The 25,847-nt window shown below is 43.5% G+C and overlaps 2 protein-coding genes across 5 annotated transcripts in view; one reads left to right on the top strand and one right to left on the bottom strand.

Annotated features, from left to right (window-relative positions):
• Positions 1-1,742: 1,742 nt before the first annotated feature.
• DDX60L (DExD/H-box 60 like) lies at positions 1,743-25,647 on the bottom strand. The gene is given in 4 exon segments (XM_043486766.1): positions 1,743-1,877; positions 1,879-1,915; positions 2,860-2,927; positions 25,444-25,647. Coding segments are annotated over 4 exon segments (444 nt in total).
• Positions 16,992-25,847, top strand: part of PALLD (palladin, cytoskeletal associated protein) — a 382,410-nt gene continuing 373,554 nt past the window's right edge. The window contains exon 1 of one of the 4 annotated variants that reach the window (XM_043486537.1): positions 16,992-17,130. The gene's annotated coding sequence lies outside the window, so the exon portion shown is untranslated. The remainder of the gene's footprint in view (positions 17,131-25,847) is intronic. The other 3 variants (XM_043486542.1, XM_043486536.1, XM_043486538.1) reach the window with 3 other exon arrangements.

Raw genomic sequence — 25,847 nt, 5'->3', positions numbered from 1 at the left:
CAAAATAACTGGAGCTTAACTCTTTTCTAAGTAACACATGGACCAAAAAAGATATCTCATGAGAAAGTTTAAAGTATTTTGAACAAATGAAAGTTAAACTATAACATCAAAATTTGTGAAATGCAGTGAAAACAATTCTTAGAAGGAAATTTATAGTTTTAAATGCATACATTAGAAAAGAAAGATCTAAAGTCAGTAATCCAAGCTTCTACTTTAGAAAACTAGGCCACAGGTGCAAGCCCAGTGCCAAGGTCACCTCCAAAACTGACTGAGCCTCTGTGTCACTGTTGACAAAAGGCCCCTGATCATCAACAGCAAGCTTCCTGACTCCAAATTAGGTAAAAGGCCCACCTCAGTGCTCACCCTACAGTGCCCTCACCAATCACCTAATGCCAACCTTAGAGCATGAATTTTATTTGCCTTGAGGCTATAAAAATTGGCTACTAAACCACAGGAACTGTTAACTCTTCCTGGCCTGTCAGGAGGTCGGTCCTCTGAGCTCTCAGTGCCCTCTTTATCTTGCTCTTTGCTGTTAATAAGTTCACTCCCTTCTGCAATGCTGTCTGGAAATTCTTTTCTAGACTGTGCTTAGACTGCCATGACAGAAAGAGAAGAGAAAAATTAGTCCAAAATTAACAAAAGAAAATAAATAAATAATAAGAAATGCAGCAGAAATCAATGAGGTTGAAAACAGGATATTTAGCAGACAAAAACAACAAAACCAAGACCTGGTTCTTTGAGAAGTTCAAAGAAATTGATAAACCGCTAAGCCAGGCTAACTAAGGGAAAGAGAGAGAGGACAAAAATTACTAATACCAAAAATGAAGAGGGAACATTCATGACAATCCTATGGACATAATAGGATAATCACAGAATACTGTGAACAACTGTACATCGATAAATTTGATTACCTTGATGAACTGCACCCATCTCTTAAAAGGCACAAATCTTCCAAACCTCACACAAGAAGAAATAATCAATATGAATAGGCCTCTATCTACTAAAGACATTCAAGCAATAATCAATAACCTTACAAAGCAGAAAATTTCAGGCACAGATAGACTCACTGATGAATTCTACCCAACAGTTAAAGAAGTAGTTATACCAATTCTCTAGAGTGTCTTTCAGAGGACAGAAGTAGAGGAGATACATCCTACTTCATCCTATGAGGTCAGCATTACTTTAATACCAAAACAGGAAGACACTGCAGGAAAAGAAAACTATAGACAAACATCTATCATAAACACAGATTGAAGAGTCCTCAACAAAATCATGGCAAATCAAATCCAACAATGTATAAAAAGAATTCTATTTCACAACCAAGTGGGATTTATCCCAGGTATGCAAGGATGGTTTAAAATTCATCAGCTGGCTAAGGAAGAAACATCAAATGATCATATCAACAGAAGAAGAGAAAACATTTGACAAAAGCCAACACCCACTCATGATAAAAAAAAAATGAATAAATTATGAATAGTGGGGAACTTCCTCAACTAGATAAAGACCATGTACAAAAAACTAGAGCAAACATTATACTTAACAGTGAGAATCCCACAGACAGAGGATCATGGTGGACTACGGTCCACAGGATCACAAAAAGCTGGACATGACTGAAGCAACTTAGCATGCACAAAAACTCAAAGCTTCCCCACTGAGAACAGCTACAGAGAAAGGCTACCCCTCTCACCACTCCTCTTCAGCACGATACTTGGAGTCCTGGCTAGTGCCTTCTCTGAGGAGAACTATGCAAACTGTCCTTCATTTCTCATAAAATCTGCGAGATAGCATTCTACCAGATAGAAGAAGCTACTGTCCCTGTTGAATGACTTCTCACATAGGAATGTGACAAGCAAGGAGTCTCCATCAGTCACAAAAAAGGTTAGATTCAACAAAATCATTTAGTAAACTGGAATATATAAAATAAAAATCAACCAGTTAAAATAAACATTACAGATTTATGACTACATTTTCTACAAGGACATTGTTGCTATTATTATTTTTATTATCAGCATCATTGTTGTTGTAGTTATCATCAACAACTACTCTTTGTTGAGTTAGTTCAGTTAAGTTGCTCAGTCATGTCCGACTCTTTGCAACCCCATGCACTGCAGAATTCCAGCTTCACTGTTCATCACCAACTCCCTGACCTTGCTCAAACTCATGTCCATCAAGTTGGTGACGGCATCTGAGCATCTCATCCTCTGTTGTCCCCTTCTCTTCCTGCCTTCAATCTTCCCCAGCATCAAGGTCTTTTCCAACGAGTCAGTTCTTCCCATCATGTAGCCAGAGTATTGGAGCTTCAGCATCAGTCCTTCCAATGAATATTCGACTGGGGATCAAACCAGGATCTCCAGGATTGGAAGGTGGATTCTCAACCATTGGACTACCAGGGAAGTCCTCCTTTGTTGAGTACTTATCATAGCAGGCAGTCTGCTATGAGTTTCACAAATAACCTTATATTTCAAAAATAACCTCATTTCAGCATTACGACTATCCTACATCAAGACAGTGCAATTACTATTTCATAACAAGAAAAACTGGGCTCAGTGGGACAAAATAATATATCCAGTGCTAAAAGGCAGAGCCAAGATCTAAACTTAAGAAAATCTTATTCTAAGGCCATTATTCTGGATACAAACATATGCAATATATCTGCATGCAAAACATCAGAAATCTGATTCATTTTGGAAACCATCTGGTAATGACACCTGTTGAAGGTCATAGGGAAGATAATGTTTTCCCACCATCACCAAACTGCTCTACGTAAGTTGCTGAATGGTCGTTTTTGTGCTTATCACTTTATAGACACATGGACACACAGCAGAAAGCTTCACGTTATTTTTGTTTCAAAGTACTTACCTAGCTTGTGCTATTTCACTCAATATTAATTTTGTCATTTTCCTGAAAAATACTGCATGATCTGCTAACTTTAAAAAAAGGATTATTGTGAACCATCAATACTTTCAAGATAAACACATAGTTTACTTATTGTTAGGGAAAGAAGAGAGGGCAATCCAATTATTTTTAATACTGTTGAATCTGAGGATCTCACAATATTGTCATTTTATAAGCTATAAATGTCAAAGGTTGAAAATTACCCTATTGTGGTTGCTACTTGGACCTTAGAAAAGAATATTTACTAAATATGGCTAACGTTTTTTATTTTGTCACCTCTAAATTGACTATATTTTATGTAAATAGCATTCTTGGAAAAAAAAAGAAAAATCAAAAATGCACTTATACTTACAACAACAAAGAGAATGAGCAAAAACACTAATGGTAACAAACTTCATGGAATAAACAATCTGGTGGCTAAGATGGACACTAATCAAATAATTACACAAAAAATTTAAATCATAAATATGACAAATGACACAGAGCTCAAAGGTAGCTTCCTTGAAGGTTTTGGACCTGACAGCTGAAGAATCAGTACTCCCTTGTAATCTGTCCCAGAAAGCCAGTAAAGAGGGACGGAGGGAGGGTTCAAGACGGTCGCACAGGAAGGGCCTGAATTCACGTCCTCCCAAGGACACCACAAACCTACAACTAACACAGTAATTCCCTGAACTGGATAAGCAGCCTCCACAACAAAGGGTAAAAAGACAGCCTCAGGATGAGCAGAAGAGCAGAGAGAAAGTTTTGCTGAGAAAAAAGCCACAGCCCAGCCTCAGGATGTGCAATAGACAGCTTTCCAGAAAAAGGAAGGATGACTCCAAGGTCAGAACCTCAAGGCCAGAAGGCAGAGCCCAGAGCCACAGAGCATTGTGTGCTAGAAATTTTAATTTCTTGGGACCAACCAGTAACTCCTTTTTTTCATTTCATTTTCTTCTTTTCTGAATAGGGAAGTTCATAACCGGCACCTGCCCCTGTCACAACGCCCCATCTTGGGCACAAATGACCTGCCTTCTAGCTCCATGCTACTTTGATGGAAAGGATGTCGGCTGAGAATGGTTCATATGCAGCAGCCTCACCCATACCTGATTTAAATAATTTAGCTGATGATATTTGGATGCCCTGAGCTGATAAGATTTAGATGAAAGTTTGGACTTGAGGTGATACCATCATGGGTTGAGGCTTTGGGGGACTTTGGGATGGGGTGACTGTATTTTTCATGTGAAATAGACGTGAGTTTTTCTGGGCAGAGAGTGGACTGTACGAGACAAATAAATAGCCCCCAGTGAATGAAGTCCATACCCTAATCTGCAGGACCTGTGAATATTACCTTAGATGGCCAAAAGAACTTGCATATGCCATTCATTCATTTAAGGACTTTGACATGGAAGATTATCCTGGATTATCCAAAAGACCCAATATGATCTCAGGCAGGCAGTTAGAGAGGAGAGAAGTGCCATGCTACTGGCTTAGAGATGGGGGTGGGCACATGACAGGTATTGAGGAACCTCTACAAGCTGGAAAAGACAAGGAAACAGATCCCCCCAAACTCCCTGATGTAACACAGCCCTGCTAACACCTTGACGTTAGACTTCTGATTATCAGAATTGAAAGAGAACAAATTTGTGTGTTTTAATCCAATAAGTTGGTTGGAATTTGTTACAACAACAATAATTATTCAGTACAACTAACATTTACCATCAATTCCATTAAAATAATCAATCCACTTCCATCTTTGAAACACCTGTGAGATTGAGCCCACACCCCACTTCACTTACTCTCTTTCCCTGTGGAAACTTGCAGGGTGTACACGCTCCATCTCTACTCCTTCCCCTTCAAATTCCTCAAGGCGGTTGAGTTGACCTACTTTTAGACCAAATTTGCACTAGAGCTCCTCTGCCAAACATCACCAGTGATGAGCTATTGACGGCCAAATCCAAACAGCCCTGTTTAGTTCTTGAGTTACTGACTTGTTGTCAATATTTGAGATTTTCATGGCATTTCTTTTTTGAAAGGGTCTCTTCTCCCTCGATTTCAGCTACACTATTCCCTTCCAAATCTACTCTTCTTATTACATCTCTGTGTGCATGCTCAGTCCTCAGTTGTGTCAGACTGGGACCCCATGGACTGCAGCCCACCAGGCTCCTCTGTCCGTGGGATTCTCCAGGCAAGAATGCTGGAGTGAGCTGCCATTTCCTCCTCCAGGGGATCTTCCCGACCCAGGGACTGAACCTCTCAGCCCGCAGTGGCCTCTGGCTCACACACAGCTGAATTCTACGCTCTTTCTGTATCGCCCGTTCCCTTGACGGGAATGAACTCTGTGTTTTGTCTGCCCAAGTACTTCCTCCCACGTGTAAGCCTAATTATATAACTCCCTGGTTTAAAATCCATTAACCATACTTCATAGCTTTCAGATTAGATCTGCCTGTTCATATTTCATCTCTTTTTAGCACTCCCAAACACCATAGCTTCATGGTGACAAATGAGTATTCTGATTCAGATGATCTGTCTCATACCAGCTCCCCTACACATTAGCTCCAAGGATAGCAGATGAGGTAGGGAACTGGCCTCAAATTCTCATCTGTGAAATCCATCCAGATAATATGGCCCAACTCATGCAGGTGTTAAATGAGTAAATGAATTAGTTCCTGTAAAGAGGCCAAGGACAAAGCGATAGGATGCAGGTATTATTATTGTTGCTGTCGTTCTTATATTATTATTCTCTTCAGGAACCATGAATGGGGCACTAGACTGTGGGTCCTTCCCTGAGCTGTGAGTAGATGCAGGTCTTAGTGCTTTGGCGTCTTTTTGTTTGCTGCATGGGTTTTTGTTTGTTTTTTTTAGGAGGTTTATGTTTAGTCATTGTGGCTTCCCAGGTGACTCAGTGGTAAAGAAATCCGCCTGCCAATGCAGGAGACACAGCTTCCATCCCTGGGTCAGGAAGATCCCCTGGAGAAGGAAATGGCAACCTGCTCCAGTATTCTTGCCTGGGAAATCCCATGGACAGAGGAGCCTGGTGAGCTACAGTCCATGGGGTCACAAAGAGTCAGACACAACTGAGCAACTAAACAACAACTTTTTTTTATGGTTTTTATCTTTCAATTTGTTAATATGGTGTATCACATTGATTGATTTGTATATATTGAAGAATCTTTGCATTCCTGGAATAAACCCAACTTGATCATGGTGTATGAGCTTTTTGATGTGTTGCTGAATTCTGTTTGCTAAAATTTTGTTGAGGATTTTTTCATCTTTGCTCATCAGTGATATTGGTCTTTAGTTTTCTTTTTTTGTGTTTAAACAACAACATTTAATCATTAAATTATTTTTACTAAAAATGATCCAATAATTCCAAATTCCAATATCTAATTTAGAGTTACATAGCATGTGGAACAAAACTGGGAAAGAAGTACGTCAAGGCTATATATTGTCACCCTGTTTATTTAAATTATACACAGAGTACAAGATGTGAAATGCCCAGTTGGATAACTGACAAGCTGGAATCAGGATTGCCTGGAGAAATATCAACAATCTCAGATATACAGATGATACCACTGTAATGGCAGAAAGCAAAGAGGAACTTAAGAGCCTCTTGATGAGAGTGAAAGAGGAAAGTGAAAAGGTTGGCTTAAAACTCAACATTCAAAAAATGAAGATCATGGCATCAGGTCCCATCACTTCAAGGCAAATAGATGGCAAAAAAATGACAGATTTTATTTTCTTGGGCTCCAAAATCACTGCCGATGGTGACTGGGACACAAAATTAAAAGATGCTTGCTCCTTGGAAGGAAAGCTATGACAAACCTAGACAGCGTATTAAAAAGCAGACATCATTTTGCTGTCAAAGGTCTGTTTAATCAAAGCTATGGTTTTTCCAATAGTCATACGTGGATGTGAGAGTTGGACCATAAAGAAGACTGAGCAACAAAGAACTGATGCTTTCAAACTGTCTTGCTGGAGAAGACTCTTGAGAGTCCCTTGGACAGCAAGGAGATCAAACCAGTCAATCCTAAAGGAAATCAACTCCAAATATTCATTGAAAGGACTGATGCCAAAGCTGAAGCTCCAATACTTTGACCACCTGATGGGAAGAGCTGACTCATTAGAAAAGACCCTGATGCTGGGAACGACTGAAGGCAAGAGAAGAAGTAGGTGATACAGAATGAGATGGTTAGATAGCATTACCAACTCAATGGACATGATTTTGAGCAAACTCCAGGAGATAGTAAAGGACAGAGGAACCTGATGGGCTGTAGTCCATCAGGTTGCAAAGAATTGCAAACAGTTGGACACAACTTAAGTGACTGAACAACAAGAAGCATGTGAAAAGTGGATAATTTGATTGAGTGGCAACAGCAGCATCAGGCCAACTGCATCCAAACATCATATTTTCCAGGCATTCCTTTAGGCATTTATTGACAATATAGACTATGTCCCAGGCACTTGTTATACATGGTTGGTGGAAAAGCAAACAAAACACAAAACCCCTTCTTCAGAGCTTCTGTTCCAGCGGGGAATATAACCAATAATAAGAGAAGCAAGACAAGCATTGTGTTAGATTAAGAGAAACTACAAAAGACAGAAAACACAGGCATGAAGGGACGTAGGTGCTGAAGGAGAAAGGAGGATAAACTGTAGACTGCTGGGTAGGAAAGCCCACCAAGATCATGACTTCTGCCTGAAGCTGTGAAGGAGGGATGGACCCAGTGTATTCTACTCTCTGGGAGCTGCTGTGTCTGGCTGAAGGGCAGCTCGGCACTGAGGCAGTGAGACCATCCAGGGACAGCAGAGAGGTCTGTGTGGCTGAACCAAATATCAGGGTGGCCGTGGACAAGGGGAACCCCAAGGTAAAGTGAGAAGGCAGACCCCCCCACAGAAGGATGTCAGTGCTCTCTCTGAACATGGTGGGAAGTATATTGGACATTTTGGCCTTATTTAAGTTTCCTTATTTTTACTGAAAATCTGAATAATTCATACACATGTTTCTTTTGCTTTGGATAAATGTTCTTGAAAAATCAAGAAACAAAACAATATAAAAAAGAGCATAACATATTATACTCCTGAAGTGTTTGACCATGTAACACTTTACATATGCTTTTTTCCTTTTAATACCGATAGGATCACTGTTGTAATGACTTTTCTGAAAAGTTGCTGGTGAGATAAAATTAACTCAAGGGAGTTTAATATTTTTTAGGATTAAACTGTCAACACCCTTTCTTTGAAAAGGTTATTCTGGATCACATTCATATATGTATCAGCCGTACAATCGTGGGTACGATTTTCGATTGATAAATTGGAGATAAACATGGTATTGACCCTAGCATAGGCTGTGTCTATGGACAAGCAATTGCCTGGAAGTGTTGTAAATAACCTCCTCCGCTTTCCCCCTGCAGGAAGACTCCTTGATAAGAAACCACACGTTCTAGCCAAACTACAGTCCCAGTGACAGGAGTAATATGAACCCCCGGGTGTGTGACATTTCTGACACGGGCTTCTCCAACACCTGCTCGTCAGTCCATCAGAGGAAACCTCAGGGCTGAAGACCTGCCAGCTCCTGCAGATTCCTTCCCAGAATAGCAGGCGCTGAGCAAAGAGCGAGTCTGGCTGCAGCAGGCCAGGGCAGAGCCGGAGTTTCTGTGGACGGCAACTGGGCCCCACGCTGGCCTTTTTTCAGCATCTAAATCGTTCTCCAACAGCCGCTTTCCCCCTTTGACACATTCTTCCTTCCTGTCTGCTTTCCCCGGGGAGTCCTGGCCACATGGTCCAGGGCAGGCTCCGTGGGGAGCTGCCCCTGAAGCTGTGGGCAGCTGTCCCCATGTCCCCACTTGTTGCAGCAAATGCTCCCCAGGCAAGTCTGATGCACCTCACCCCATGTCTCCCCAAAGCAGAGAAAACAAGACCTCTAGGAGAAGCAGAGGCTGTCAGCTGGGACTGAGGCTGTGAAGTCTCAAAGCCACTATTAGACATCGAATTATCCTGGCAAATCTGCCTTCCCATCTAACAACAACAACAACAACAAAATCAAACGGCCTCATACAGTTTGGGGAAGTCTTTACATTTGTAGAAAATAGCGAAGCATTTCAATGTAAACCATTAGAACTTTCAGCCATACAAAGATTGTTTTAATTAAGTTATATTCAAACTGTAAAAACTGTTGGTTTCTTTCCTGTTTTCCTTTCTCCTAACTAATGCAAACACTTCAAAAAAGTCACTTTTTGTGGCCACTTCAAAACTCCCTGACTTTGCTAAGCTGTTTCACAAACTGTATTTGAATTGCTTCCGTTTCCTGCTACTGTAAACAATGTGGAATTGAATGTGTTTTGCATACAGCTCTTGCTATAGTTGAGATTATGTCTTTGGAGCAGACCTGGGATGAAGTGGGTCAAAGGACGTGCCGTTTTGATGTTGGCCAGGCGAAGAGGACCGTAGAGGACGCAGAGTCATTTAATCTGCCATTTGCTCAGATTAAACAGCGGCAAATCAGCAAGCAGGGCCTGACCCATAGAAGAGGGACTCTGGTTTAGGTACTAACATCAGTGAAGTTTATTTTTAACTCTCTAAATTGAAACATACTGAATTCAGAATTTCTTGATTACTCTCTATTTTATACCCAAATGACTTTACAATTTTTTTACTCTCTTGCAGGTTCACCAGGCAAGAAAGGATGTCAAAAAGTTAAAATGGCTTTAGCTCATTGTGTGGTTAACTTGTTTGACTTCTTTTTTTTTTTTTTTGATGGTTCATGTAATGAATGCACACAAATGCCAAGTATAGGAAAAAAGGAGCTGAAAGTTTTCTTTAATCTAACCCTCCACAGAGAATAACTAGGATGTAATGTGCTTGTTGCCCTTAACAATATATTTGGGACAGTTTTTCCATCTCACTTCTTGGTATATTAGAAAGTACATGTTAAAAATGACTACAATTAATTAGGCAAAGAATAAAGAGAAAAGAACAATCACAGTCAAGATAATGTCTGATGCCATTTTTAGAAGTAACACTGCATGGCGACCTTGGGGCCATGTCCTGCCCAGGCCTGCTCACACGGTCTGAGGGCACTCACTGCCAGGCTGACCACTCTCACCCTCCAGGAAAACGTAAAAATGTGTCAGTTATGTGCCAGAAAGAGAGAAATAACAGACATCAATATAGATATAGAGGTGTATTTATACACATATCTATGTAATATATAATGATGATGTTACATACACCGAAATGTACACTATTCTTATCCTAATCCTGTCCTGTAACTGCATAGTTATTCACTCATCCCACGTCCCTTTTTCTGTTCAATTTGTGTGAGCCTAACGAGCTTTCTTTCTGCTGCAGGAAGTGAAGTGGATATCAGTTCTTAAACTGTAATGAGGGCCAGGTCAGTGGAACTGGACAACAAGAAGCAGCAGATGTAGCTGGTGACTGTGGGCAGCCGTTTCAGGGGAATGTTCTTCCTGTACCAGAGTAAGATGTCAGCCCGTTCAAGCCAGCGCCCCTCCCTGTCTCCCATCCCCTGGGAGCTGGTGTGCATGCCATTGGTCTCAGAGCTCCCCTCCAGCCCTGGCCCCTTTCTCACAATATTCCTGCATATTTTGCCACAATAATTCCTCTGGATAAACTCACATCAGTTTTTCCAGCTCCACAAAAAAAACAATACTGTTTTAATTGAGGTTATACAACATTTGTAGAATATTTTTATAGAGGATTTTTTATATCACAAAATCAATTCTTCCCACAGCACTCCATCTATTCCCCTACTCTGCCCCCCTTTTCTTCAGAACAGGCTAAGGCATGCATTTGTGGTTAGTGCTCCTTGGGTCACTACATGATGCATCTTAGGTGCGTGTGAATGAATCTGTGTATATACAAGGCTGGACCACATACACATACCCTTCAGTATAATTAATGTACCATATGACAGGGGAATCCTCCTCTCCCCATCCCACTGAGGGATTTTTTTAACTGAGAGTGGATGTTAAATTTTGTCCAAAGGCTCATTAATAACCTATGGTAATGGGCATATAGCTTTTCTCTTTTGACTTATCAATATGGAGAATTAATTAAATCTTCAGGTGTTAATTAAGCCAACCTCTATAACTTGGATAAAACTCAATTGTCCATGGTGTAGTCTTCTCTCAATATACAATTTCTATTTACTAATTTTTTTTCAAAATTTATATCATTATTCCAAACACAATCTGTACTTTTCTCTTTATTCAATGATACCCATGCTTTGCAAAAAATGTTAAATGTAATAATCCAATAAATGTTATTGGATTATCCAAAAAATGTTAAATCCAATAAACACCACTTTGAAATTAATGTCACTGGTTTTTAAGCCCTGAAGAATAAAACTTCTCTACAGTTGGGCCCTAAGAGTCAAGCTGAAAATGAGATTATTTCTGCTGAAGATCATAATTCCTAACAAGGCCACAATATCCATTTAAAATGTGCATTATAAAATCTATTCTCAGAAATGTCAACTCTCCTTTGATGACTACTGTGATAAAATTACCTTCCTCTAGTCATTTTTGTGCACATACACAAATTGGCAAACATCCCAAGTAACAGAAGCCTGTGATCAAAAGACTACGTGCAGGCTTGGGCTACACGAATGCAGTAGATTTAATCACAGTTCCTACAGCATAACTCATGAGGGGCAAATCTGAAGTTTACTGCTATGTACAGATGGACACAGGGCTTCTCAGACAGCTCAATGGTTAAGGAATCCACCTGTCAATGAAGGAGACTCAAGAGACGCAAGTTTGATCCCTGGGTGGGGAAGATCCCCTGGAGGGAGAGCCCCTGGAGAAGGAAATGGCACCCCACTCCAGTGTTCTTGCCTGGAGAATCCCATGGACAGAGGAGCCTGGTGGGCTACAGTCCATGGGGTCACACAGTCGGACACGGCTGAGCGACTAAGCACACATACACAGACGGACATAACCTGTTTAAACAAGCAAGGCTGTGCGTCACACCTGACCCTGTGACCTGTGTCCAAGCCACATACACAGGAGGGGGATGATGCAGGGAGCCTGTGCATGGTTTGAAGGACACCTGTTCCCACAGTGGCCAAACGGACCAACAAGTGCTCATTAGAACAACTCTGCAACCATTTTATGCCTCTAATTTTATTTTATTCCTGATTTCTCAGTTTACTATTTTATGTGCTGCCCCATGATCCCTGTTTGCTGGAGGACCATACCGCGAGTGAAGGGGGAAAGAAAATGTTCAGAAAGAGGGGAAGGGGATCAGCTCCTGGAAAACCAGAGGGTTTTCAGAGCTTTCTGGGCCGCCAGGGTGAGAAAACATCAAAAAGGATGAAGGGGTAGGTCCTTTTCATATCCCCTCTATCACAAAAGCCTTGATTACCTTCGCCTGGTATTTGTCTGAACAACCAGGGTCCTTATAATCTAAATGGAAGTTTATACACCTGTGCACCAAAATATGCACATGAGTGATGCCCTTGGAGGCAGATTCCAGAGCCCAGTCCTGCTTTCAGAAGAAAGGAAGCACGTGTAACATCTGGATGTCAACTCATGATACCCCGACCTAGGGGTCAGCAGTCTCAGACTAGACAGCATTCCTGGCACACAGAAACAATGTGATGTGATATATATTTATTGTTCTAAGACACTAATCTTCTCAAAAATTTGTTATAAAGCAGCAGTTAACTAGTACAGGCTGTTCAAGGGGGAGCAGACCCCCTAGGTCACCTGTGAGGAGAACGGGGCGGGTGGGGTGGTGAAGCTAGCCTGACCTAGGCAGGGGAACAGACAGCAGGCTGACGTCACAGGACATGGGCCACACACCTGGAGAGAAGCAGGAGCTCAGCCAGAGCGGAGGCTCACCTGAGAACACATGGACAGAGGGTGGGCTGCTCAGTGCAGGCCTCGGAAGGAGCAAGAGGTTTCACACAAAGAAGCAGCCACTTGGAAGATGAACTAAGTAAGATCTAGTGGCGGGGTCACGCCCCCACCCCTGACCTTGGTGCTCACAGAAATGCTCTGACAGTAAATAAAGTGGGCCTCACAGGGCATGACTGTGTACACACAGGTCTCATCCTTAACATCCCCAGACCCTTCCCATGATAACTCAAGAGCCTTGGTCAAGAGTCTCTTCCAAGGAAAATAACTTTTTTTTGTGTCCCGATTCTCATAATACTTGGTAAACAAGCATGGTTTGCTCCATGCTCATGTTATTCAGGAAAAGTCACTTTCTTAGTCTTTTTTAATAAAGTCGTATCTATCTTTGATGCTTCTCAGGACCACAAGCTATCTTTTTATTTCTGTATTCTTCTTACAGTCTCATGGCTTCCAGGCCTTTGGGAACCTGGCAGTCCAGGAACATGTGGGCCAGGCCTCCCTCTGGGCTGAGAAACAGCGCACCCACCTGAGATTCACAGTGAGACGTACTGTCCGCCCCAAATCCGTTGGCAGGCGGAGGACCCCACCTCTGCCACTCGGCCAGGCCACAATGCTCTCATCAGCCTCCTAGGCCATCATAGAACCTGCCACCCCTCTGTCCCTCCAGGCTCTGAGAAGGCATCTTCCCCAGAAGCCCCAGCCCCCATCTCCCTGCAGATACACCAACAATACTGTTCCCATCCTACATACCAACTTCAGTTGCTTTGATGCTTTACACCTGCAACTTTTAACTTTTCATTTCTACAAAAAGGTCTGAGTTGTCTCCTGTGACCGAGGTACCTTAAAGATCATAAAACTTGGCTGTACTTCCCAGAGGGAGGACGGGGAGATGTACTTTCATTCCTTTGTGAATGACTCCACAACAACGAAAAAGGCTGAGCCGCTAATTTATCAGTAATATGTTACAGTTCTTTTTGTCATTCCATACAGCGAATGTTTACTAGACTGCATTCCCATCTCTTCTCTTCCTAAAAACTGCAAGAATGTGCATCTTCTTGGTAATGTGTTAATAAGAGAAAAATATTAGTACGAGTGTGCATGTCCTAGCGCACACACACTTTAGGTGGGTTTTAAAATGAAGCCAATAACAAACACATGAAAAGATGCTCAACATCACTCATTATTAGAGAAATGCAAATCAAAACCACAATGAGGTACCATTACACGCCAGTCAGGATGGCTGCTATCCAAAAGTCTACAAGCAATAAATGCTGGAGAGGGTGTGGAGAAAAGGGAACCCTCTTAACACTGTTGGTGGGAATGCAAACTAGTACAGCCACTATCAAGAACAGTGTGGAGATTTCTTAAAAAACTGGAAATAGAACTGCCATATGACCCAGCAATCCCACTTCTGGGCATACACACTGAGGAAACCAGATCTGAAAGAGACACGTGCACCCCAATGTTCATCGCAGCACTGTTTATAATAGCCAGGACATGGAAGCAACCTAGATGCCCATCAGCAGATGAATGGATAAGGAAGCTGTGGTACATATACACCATGGAATATTACTCAGCCGTTAAAAAGAATTCATTTGAATCAGTCCTAATGAGATGGATGAAACTGGAGCCCCTTATACAGAGTGAAGTAAGCCAGAAAGATAAAGAACATTACAGCATACTAACACATATATTGGAATTTAGAAAGATGGTAACGATAACCCTATATGCAAAACAGAAAAAGAGACACAGAAATACAGAACAGACTTTTGAACTCTGTGGGAGAATGTGAGGGTGGGATATTTCAAAAGAACAGCATGTATACTATTTATGGTGAAACAGATCACCAGCCCAGGTGGGATGCATGAGACAAGTGCTCGGGCCTGGTGCACTGGGAAGACCCAGAGGAATCGGGTGGAGAGGGAGGTGGGAGGGGGGATCGGGATGGGGAATACGTGTAAATCTATGGCTGATTCATATCAATGTATGACAAAAAAAAAATTATAATTCAGTGATACAGGCTATTAATAAAAAAAATAAAAATAAAAAAAAAATAAAATGAAGCCAAGATTTACAAGTTATTGCCTAGGTGCAGTCTGGTGCAGACAGAAAAAACACCTGGTGCCTCCTGAATAATTTACTATTAATACAACAGTAAAGTCTGTTAAAACGTTGACATGAAGCTTGGGTCATATGGTTAGCATCCACTTATCTTAAAATGAAGGAGGAGGAGGAGAGAGTGGGGGGAAGAGGGAGGGGAGGAGATTGCTACTGCATTCATTGTCCACTGGCCTTCGTAACCACCAGCCTCCTTGCTCTCAGGAACTCTTTCCTTAACTAACACCCTGGAGCGGTCACAACATTTTAATTCCTATCATCTCTTTCACTTGCACTTTGCCGCAGGACACAACAGAGGTTTTCTTTAATTTTTGATCATGACATTTTTAGACACCAGAAGCACAGATATTCGTGTCACAGACACAGCAATGCCAAGCTGTGTGGAATGTGACTGTCTTTCCACATCCCCATCATTCCTCTGTTCCAGAAATAGGACGCTAGTCCAAGCCCCTGTTCCCTCCCCCAACCCAGCTCCCAGAAATTTTTCTCTGGGCCTCACCCTTTCCTTCTGCTGTGTGGTGGTCCCGGTCCTGGGGACTGTCTTGTACACTCCAGAGAACACAGCTCCCGTCCTCTCCAAGGGTTAAGGGTGGTCTGTGGGACACGGAAACAGCCGCAGGTCTGACTGTTCGGGGCGGGGTTCTTTTAGTCAAATCCCGCTCTCAGCGCTGGCCCGCTCCAGCAACACCAAGAGTTGCCAATTAAAATGATGTTCAGGGTGGGGCCAGGTGCCTCCAATTCAGTCTTTCTGTAATTCTGAACAAATCACTGCTTCCCCAAGGCACCTCCTCCTGCATGCACTTAACTTCCCAATTTAATTAGCCCATTCATCTGTGTATTAGCCATTTCCCAGCCATTCTGTCCATTTCTAGAATCTTCCACTGTCCTCTCCCCCAACTCTTATCCTTCTGGGTTTTGTACTATTATCTTAAGGGCTTTAGTAAGAAGAAGATATAAACACTTTTGTTTTTACCAGCCACCCCGCCCCCCACTCCCCTCAAGTCATTGAAACAGTCCAGGGATGTGCCTGTTTCCAAGGACTGATTAGAAAGGACCAGAACTACCTATAAAGGAAACTTTAAGAGCAGCCCTTTCTAAGTGTTCCACCATCAGAAAAAGATTTCTTCAAAAGCAAATATGTCCCAATAAAATTTTTTTAACATTTTTAAAAAATAAAATATTTTTATAAAGAAAAGAAAAAATTTATCTAGATAAGAACCTGCATCGACTAGAACAATATTATCCAGACAAAGGAAGAAGTGGCCCTGCATTTCCAAATTTACTGCACCAGGAGCTTCTGTGTGATTATTTTCTGCCCCTTCTACTCGACTCTGCTGCCTGACCTTGGAACAGAAAAGCTTTCTGTTTTGTTCTTTGGAAGTTCAAAATATTAGAACATGTTACAATGTGCTGTTACAGAATAAGTAATGAGACTTCTTTTTACAAGTGTAAGAGAGTTCCGACATGTCCTGATCAATATCCGCTCAACGTCTGTTTATTCCATCAACAGATACTTGCTAGATGGTGAGGCTGTGCGGGGCCCCGGCCTGAGTGCTCAGCACTGCGATGTGCGCAAGATTCAGGCTCCGGTGTGTTCATGTCTGTCTCATGTCTGTTTAGTCCTGTGCTGGACTATGTCCTGCATACACACAAAGTCATATCATAATTTTTAATTAACAAATTGCAGTCAGAGATCGGGGGGCTCTCCTCTCCATTTGACAGGTGCCTTAACTTCTAAATAGCTACTGGATATTTTAGGATAATCTACCATGTGACTAAGGTAATGCACAGAGCAGAAGATTATAGTCAAAGAGCCTTCCTTAAGAGGGTCGCTTTTTCTCCTTAGATTCGCACACTGCACATTTTAATTGATTGAGAATATGTTTAAAGGACAGGTGGTGATTTCCAGTCACAAGGTCAGAGAGTAGAGAAACACACGTAAATCCCATGTTTATTAGATCCATAAATATAGTTCCCTCTACACCTAGAGCCTTTAATTTCTAAGAACCCAGCCCTTGGAGCTGGGCTGCTGGAATCCCTGGCCAGGGCCGTCTGCGGAAACATGAGTTCAGTTACCAAATATAGCTGAGTGGAGGACGAGGACAGATGGGATCTGAGGCCATAGTTGCCTCAAAGTGACCACGGACCAAGCAGTGTGTCACAAAGAGACAAGGCCACCTCCACTCCTCCGGGAAAGAAGAAACACTCTTCTGAGATCCATCACCTTCGCGGGGTCCTCGAGGAGCCAAGGATCGAAAAGGTCTGTAAAATGTGTCTTAATGTACTAACTAGTAAGGCAATATTTTTAAACTCTTTATTAAATGTTAAAAACATTACAGTCATTTGCCAGAAGATACAGCACTGTTTAGAAGATGTCTTGATTTCTCTTTTATTTGAAGAGAAAAAGTAATGGGAATTTTGTACTCGTCTCAAGAACAGAGACCATATAAGATTCACCTGCAGGCTTTGTTTCTACCTATGCTGTCAGAGAACTGCCTTGCTTGTAATAATCATAAACTAAATTGGTGCTATTCATTCCAAAAGAATCAAATGTAATGATGGAGCCAACATTCACCAAGTCTGTGTCTGTTTTGTTTTACAGAAAGTAAGAATGCTGTTAATTTGAACCTTGCCTATACTTAAGCTAACTACAAATGGCTTCAAATGATATACTTTAGGTTGTAGTAACATTTTAAGTTGTTAATTACACTTTCAGAGAACTTTTTAAACGTTGAGAGTAAAGGCATACATTTTAAATTCTATCTATGCACAAAGTTTGTCTTTTTTTTTTTTTTTCAAAAGATAAAGCTTATCAAAGGAAACTACAGTGCAGTCAAATTTAAGCTTTATGGTAAAATTTTATATCATGTCATTGTAAGTTACACATGAAATTGTCTCGAATCCAACAGATGAGGTTGATACAGAATGATTTCAGGCTCATGTTACTTTTTCAACATTTGCTAAAAATACTAATTACCTTCTAGTATGAATAATGTGTCCACACCTAGAGCCCACTGCCTGACAATATAACACTGACCAAGTTCCCTCAATCATGAACGTGCAGAAATGAAATCCTTATTACAGGATAGATAAGCTTTTCAATATACTTTTTACTCAAAGACAGAACCCACCTCCATTACCCAGATTTTAAACATCAGAGTCTATCTGACAAATTATTACAAATAGCCCATCCCCATGTGTGCTCAGTGTGGTCCGACTCTTTGGGACCCCATGGACTGAAGCCCACCAGGCTCCTCTGTCCATGGGATTCTCCAGGCAAGAATACTGGAGTGGGTTGTCATTTCCTCCTCCATTATGAACAGCAGATAAGGCCTAAGAGATTCATTAAGGCAATATGTACTCTGTGAATACATGATTACATTTTCCTAGAACACAGATCTGTCCTTCTGCATTCCCATGTCTAGTATGACTTAGGGTCCCCATCTCAGCTCCATCCAAACCACTGTGTGTTGCTAAAGCAGAAAGGGTCAGAGCATACTTAGCAGTAGAAGAAAAATCTGGATTACATGGGACAGTTACAATCACTTTGATTTCTTTACCTCATTTTTGTTTAAATGTAGAGGGTAGAATTAGTCAAGGTTCAAAATAAATCTGACACATACTTAAAGAGATACCAGCTGAAATCTCCAAGGCCAAGACAAGAGCCTGCACTTCACTGATACGTGTGTGTGTGCGCGTGCGTGTGTGTGTGTGTGTGTGACATCAAAGGGAATTGTGATATCTGAGCTCTAGCCAGTAATTCAGGCATCTGGAGGCGATGGCCGCACCCCAGTTAAATTCCAGTAGAGCAGCTCCCACAGATTCAATATGGTGGATAAAATGGTATCTGATGAGGACACTAGTAACTGCAAACACTTTCTCTGGAAACACTTCATATAACTGTTGTGGGCATGAAATCAGCTATCATGTTATGTCTCTGAAGCTGAGGTACAATACTGTCTGGGAGTATTTAAAGCTGGAGAAAAAATATGCCATGCCTTCCTATGATGACAACTTGCTTAAAGATTAGGAAAGAGTGGAATCCACATGTGTTTATTAAAAAATAGTTGATAAAATTGTTGTGCATTTTTTTTGCATCAAACAGGGTTTAACAAAGTTTTCATATTTCCCTTTTGTCCTATAGGGCCCTTGGTAAAAAGAACATTAGAAAGAAAGAAAGGAAGGGAGGGAGGATTGATTTTAAAATGATGATTACACAGCTGATTCACTTTGTTGGACAGCAGAAACTAGCGCAACACTGTAAAGCAATTACATGCACTGGTGTGTGTGTGCACTCAGTTGTGTCCAACCCTTTGTGAGCCCGTGGACTGTAGCCCATAAGGCTCCTCTGTCCAGGGGATTTTCCAGGCAAGAATATTGGAGTGGGTTGCCACTTCCTTCTCCAGGGGATCCTCCTGACCAAGGGATGGAACCTGCATCTCTTACATCTCCTGCATTGGTAGGCAGATTCTTTACCACTAGCGCCACCTGGGAAGACCCAATAAAATAAAAACATTTTTAAATACTTGGAGAAATTAAAAAACAAATAAATGATGATTAAAGAAGACAACTGAAGTAACATAAACATACTTTGTTTAACCCTTCATGAAGTGGACAGCCTGTTTTGGAAGAGCTGCACCCTGAGGAGGAAGGCACGAAGCTTTATAGGAAGAGAACAGGGAAGAGAAAATGGAAATAACTTGATTGGCGGGGGTTGCAGAGTCACTGTTGTTTGGGGTGAGATGAGCAAGGAGATAAATTGGGAAGCCAGCACTGGTCTGGCTTGGGGCTGGCTGACCGCATGGAAATATTTCAAGCAGAGTGTCCCTGGTAGCTCAGCTGGTAAAGAATCTGCCTGCAATGGAAGAGACCCGGTTCGATTCCTGGGTCGGCAAGTTCCCCTGGAGAAGAGATAGACTACCGACTCCAGTAGTCTTGGGCTTCCCTGGTGGCTCAGATGGTAAAGAACCCAATGCAGGAGATATTAGAGACATGGATTGATTCCTGGGTCGGGAAGATCCTCTGGAGAAGGGAATGGCAACCCTTTCCAGTATTCTTGCCTGGGAAATCCCATGGACAGAGGAGCCTAGTGGAATACAGTCCATAGAGTTGCAGAGAGTTGGACACAACTGAGCAACTAAGTAGAGAGTGTCCTTAAGGACACAGAAGTTCCCCATGCTTTGGTTTGCTGGCATGGGCCCCCAGGCAGGAGCAGCTCCATGTTTGACCTAACCTAAAACAGTTAATTCAACAGAAGGAAGAAATTTTAGATAAGAACTGCGTGTGCTTCCAGGACAAGAAAAAAAAATGCTTTAAAGCTTTTTCAAATTTGGTTTTTATAGTTCAGGTTTTATTTTTAAATATTTTTAGCCCTGAATCTTTGTACCAATAGTTTTTAATACTTTTAGTAACTGTTTAAATAGGAAAATAAACAGAAGGCAAAATGCTAAATTAAATATTGAAATCACTCAGAATTTCCACTCCCACCCCAAAGATAGCAGCAACCAAAGATTCCCCTAACTGCATGACTCCTTACCCACCACAGACGTAATCAGTGCCCACTGCCTGATTCCCAATCTTGCAACCTTCCTGTGTATTTATATCTAAGTATCTATGTACTTTTAACTGCCCTGTGAAATGTTGCTGCCACTGTCTTGACTCTCTAAAGGACCTGGCCCCTACAGTTCAGAATACTGAGTGATCCTTGCTGCCTGTCAGTCTTTTTCTAACATCAAAGACTTTTCCCCTTCAAAGTTGTAGTAGCTCATCAATACCTGCAAACTATTCCATAAACTACTGCAAAAACACTCCCTTTATCTAAATGATTCAAGTAAATATACGTAATGTGCTCACCGAGAGAAGACAAACGTGGCAGTCCCATGCAGGTTTCAACTGTAAGTCTCCTATTTCTTGCCGGTTCAACTTTGGCCAAACAATTGGATGTTTTTATGCCACAGGTTAAATAATCAAAAGAAATACAGTGTTTACCCTATTATTCTCAGGATCCAATGGTTCACTACAGATTTTCCTGGACTTACATGGGGCTCCCTCCTGGCACACCCATCCCAAGTTGAAAATGCCTTGAATACACCTCATTTATCGACCAGCCCAGCCCACCTTTGTTACTAACCAGGGCTCTTGGCCTCCTTAATCAATAGAAATTGATCAGAGGCCTGAGGAGAAATTCAGACAAGGCTTTACTAGGGCCCCTGCTGCAGAAGCAGGGATAGAGAACAGGTTCCCTTGCTCACTTGCTCCCTAAGCGGGTGGTCAAGCCACCCCGTTATATGGGATAAGGGTGGTGGTGTGTCCAGGGGCCGAGCTGGAAGGGCGGCTTAGGTGGCGTGCCCGCCCCACCCCCACCCCCCACCGCCAAGGCGTTGGCGTGTGCAGAGGGCATGTGCAGCGCCTGCTTGTGTTTCAGATGCTTCAGCTGGCAGCTGGGCTTTGTGGTGTCTTTGTATCTTGCCATCCATAATTTAGGGCTTCCCAGGTAGCACTAGTGGTAAAGAACCTGCCTTCCAATGTAGGAGATGTAAGAGAAGTGGGTTCTGTCCCTGGGTCAGGAAGATCCCCTGGAGGAGGGCAAGGCAACCCACTCCAGTATTCTTGCCCGGAGGATCCCATGGACAGAGGAGCCTGGTGGGCTATGGTTCATGAGGTCACAAAGAGTCGGACATGACTGAAGCGACTAGCATGCACGTCCATAATTTGCCCCAACCGCTCATGCAGTTATTTTTAAGCCCTTATAGCTTGTTTGTATTCTGTTGCTGGAGGAGACGATTGTCCAGGTGCAGGCACTGCAGCAAAGGCCCCAGGTTCCAGCCTGTCTCACCGTCAGTGTGCCTAGAGCACTTCCATCAGCCTGCAGTTGGGCAAAACCATCTAACGCAAAGCCTGCTTTTCAATAAAGTGTTGCGTATCCTGTGTAAGTGATTGACTACTGAACTGACAGTGAAAAGCGGAGGAGTTGTCTGGGTTCAGAAGGGTTGTAAGTACATCAGTTGTTTACCCTCATGATCATGGGGCTGACTGGGCACAGTGGCCACTTCCCAGCATCTCCAGAGAGGATGGGATTATGTCACTGGCGTGGGAAAAGAAACAAGTTCAAAATTCCAAGTACAATTTCTACTGAAGGCCTATTACTTTCATAAGGGACAGCCTTCAGCTCAAAACTTGCAAATGGCACTTCTTGGGGAAGGCGAGCTATCATTGTTTGCAACTGAATTCTTCTCCCTCCAAGACTCTGTTGCTTCTCATGAGGTGCTTTATCTTCCTCAACGTCTCAGTCAGGGAATCTTTTTATCAGTATATTTCAACAGCCAATGTGCCTTGCCTCTGGAGACAGTGTAGGGGGTGTCTACAAGTGTTTTCTGACCCACAAAATAAAGGGTTATCCTGGATAGCATAGGTCTTGTTTTCAGATAATTATCCCCCAAGGTCAGCAGCTCTAAACACAAATGTTATTCATAATTTTAAAATCTATCTTTCTGTCTTCTCTATTAGTTATGCATTCATCTGTGAATCATATACATTTATATGTCTATTACATATTGAGGAACTCAAAAATAAGTGTTTTCCCAACCACCAAGATAGCAATGCTGAGACAATTTAATAAGATAAAAATTGCTTATGTCAGAATGTGATACGCATAAGAAATATTAAATGTTCAGTGAAAACTTACTTATAGGCTCTATATTTCATAGTTGAATATGGGTCCAACAGACCAGATAATGTGAACTTAGGGAGAAGTTGTACACCATAAAATTAACAGTGAGAAATAACCTATAAATTGAGTGGCATGAAATTCCTTCAGAATGGATGAAATATGCACAGGGGTACAACGGCATAGGTGACCACGGGAGTTAGCATCTGGCAGCAATGCTTCGTTGGGGTACACCAGGTGTGGACAGCTGCCTGCCGAAGGTCAAGACAGACAGACAGCAACGATGCCTCCTAGCCTTTTCAGACCCTCCCAAACCCGTGCTTTACCGAATGTTTGCTCATGACTGAGAGTCTGGCACCACGTGTGACTGTCATCATCACCGGCTGGAGGAGGGCGCCCGCAGCTCCTCCACTGCACAGTTCGAGAGTCTGAAGCACTGCTGGCCCGAAGTGTCCTCCTGCTGTCACTGTCACCCCGCCCCACTGTGGGAACAGCCGTGGTCCGTGGACACCCATCCAGCCGTGCCGCTTCACTTGTTCCCTAACAACTTTGGAAGGTGATCCGAGGGATAAAACACATTACAATTTCCCAAGATCAACTAACAGAAGATCAATGACCAAACCAAGCCTAAGAAATCAGAACCTGACATTTTCTGTTGCCTAGTTTTTGGGCGTGTGTACAGTCGCACAGTCGTGTCTGACTCTTTGTGACCCCACAGACTGTAGCCCACCAGGCCCCTCTGTCCATGGAATTCTCCAGGCAAGAATACTGGAGTGGGTTGCCATGCCCTCCTCCAGGGGATCTTCCCGACCCAGTTATTGAACCTGGGTCTCCTGCATTGCAGGCAGATTCTTTACTGTCTGAGCCAACAGTGGAGCCCTTCCACTTTTTAGTTTTCCCTATTAAAATGGCAGCTCCTTAGGGCAGAGAAGCCCCCTTTCCTCATGGCTGTGTCCCCAGCCTGCAAAAGAGGCATGTAGTAGGCACTCAGAGAATCATTGCTGATGAATAAGAAAGTAAGACAGAAACATGCTTTGACTAAAAACATTTGTATTTCTATGACTCAGAATTTAACTCTGAACTTGCTGGGACCCATGATCAAGGGTATCAACATTCACAGAATTCCCCTCATCTAATAGTAGAGATGCCAGAAAAGGAATGTCTATCTGGTTCTGAATATTTTCACAACAAACTTTTCTTGATGGTAATGAAAACCATAAAAATCACTATCTCTATAGATAATGGTTTTCTTTCAGACCTACCACTTTTGTTTTTGTACAGTAACACCTATATATATTTTGTGTGTACTTGTTAATGGCTATGAACATGCAACACTGATTACTTTATCAAGTCCTTCTCAGAAAGCAGAGCACAGGCGTTGAGTGACCACTGATAAGACAGGTGACAAAACTAGGCAAAGAGCAGAACGCCTCCTCAGTGAAGAGATCCCAGCCCAGGGAGGAGCATGGGGCCAGGGGCTGAGAGCAAGAGGAGGTCACAGACAGGTCTGCATCTGCCATGGCCGTGTGGCTCCCTCTCCTGTCAAATCCCACCCAGGACTCAAACACAGTTCAAACACCAGGTTGGTTCTTCCTCAAGTGCCATGATCATGACCTACCCCCTGCCAGATGTCTGCCACACAGAGGCTGGCACACACCTGCGTTCCTGACCTCCACAGGGCTCTTAACTCATACTTATAGTTCAATAAAATGAGTGTACAGCAAAATAGCTGCAAACAAGGTTGTTGTTGAGTCCCCCAGTCATGTCCAACTCTTTGCAACCATGGGGACTGTAGTTCTCCAGGCTCCTCTGTCCATGGGATTCCCCAGGCAAGAATACTGGAGGGGGTTGCCACTGCCTTCTTCAGGGGATCTTCCTATCACAGGGATCACACCTGTAAGTCCTGCATTGGCAGGTGGATTCTTTACCTCTTCCCTGAGCCACCAGGGAAGCCCTCAGAAGGAGGAGTGAATTTGACTGGGCGGTCACCAACAAAAAGTGAAATTAAGTACAGTTTTCAAGGAGCTGGAGTTGGAAACACAGAACAGACAGGAAGGGCAAAGAAACTGCATGCGCAAAGCGTGGGGATGTGGCAGAATACAGCTGTTGACAGCAGTGAGTGGACGGCTGGCCACAGGGACACAGGACCCGTCCGAGTGACGTGGGGCGTGACACCGGAGAATTCACGCTTCACTGGCCGTCCAGGAGTGCACAGGGAGCCTGCCTCCTACATCTGGACCTCCTCTTCCTGGGGCGGGGGCCCCACTGGGGACAAAGGAGCACAGGAGTGACACGGCCAGACTTGTGTGACTTCTCCCACCGGCAGATCTCCCGTGTCAACAGCCGTCACCACGGCCCTCCCTCCTCCTCTTTGGTTTCTCTGACCTTGTCTAATCCCTCTTCCTGGGTCAAGGTTCCTGACAGAGGACGAAGCTTGCCTGGCTCACCTTCTTCCTTGTATAGTCAGCGAGGAACAAACAGTTAACGGAATTCATGCCGTTGGGATGAATGACCCACTCTGGGAAAGGATGAGTGACCAAAACCCACAAGAAACGCTTCTTCCCCTGAGGCGGCTGGACCCACAGGCTCTCGAGGAAACCAAGTGACTAAACCACTGACAGGGAAGACACGAAGGCGATGGAGGGGAAGCGGAGGGAGCCTGCGGAGATTCTGCTTCCCTCAGAGAGGAGACAGAGGCGGGCAGAGACATACAGACGTGCGCCCAGACTCACCCAGACTTGCCCGCCGTCCACGCTGCGCTGCAGCGGACACTCACCTCACGCCCTCTTCACTTGCTTTTCAGTGAGCTGCATTTTCTTTCCGTTTTTGCCCCCATAAAGTTGCTTTATTTTGATTCCCAGTAAAGCAAGGGAGAGAGAAGAGGTGACTGCAGGTCAGGGTGTCGACTCCGCCTGGGGCCCCGAGTCTCGGGCGGGCCGGGGCCGGGGAGAGCCGTCCGGTGGTGCAGCGAGCACGCGGCTCTTCTGGGGGCGGGGCCCCGCAGCCCCGCCCAGCGCGGAGCAGGACCACGCTCAGTGCGGCCCGGACTTCCGCCCGACGCCCGGGCGGGGCCCGCTGAGGGCCAGCAGCGTCCGTCACCGTCAGCGGCATGCTCAGGGCTGCCGCTGCCCTTCCCCGCTGCGACCTCTCAGCCCCGGACCACGCTGCGCACTCGGACGGCTACCAGCTAGGGCACGTGCGCGTCTCCGTCCTCCACCCCAGAGCGGGCAGCTGCCCTCGGAGCGGTGCGACCCACACGGAAAGCACCACCTCCCTCCTCAGGGAGCCCAACACCTTTCCACCCGCTATCT

Source organism: Cervus canadensis, chromosome 14, assembly GCF_019320065.1.
Source record: "Cervus canadensis isolate Bull #8, Minnesota chromosome 14, ASM1932006v1, whole genome shotgun sequence".
In the NCBI taxonomy this organism is placed as follows: domain Eukaryota; kingdom Metazoa; phylum Chordata; class Mammalia; order Artiodactyla; family Cervidae; genus Cervus; species Cervus canadensis.
The sequence above is the reverse complement of the archived record's forward strand: the minus strand, read 5'-3'. Positions and strand labels throughout refer to the sequence as shown.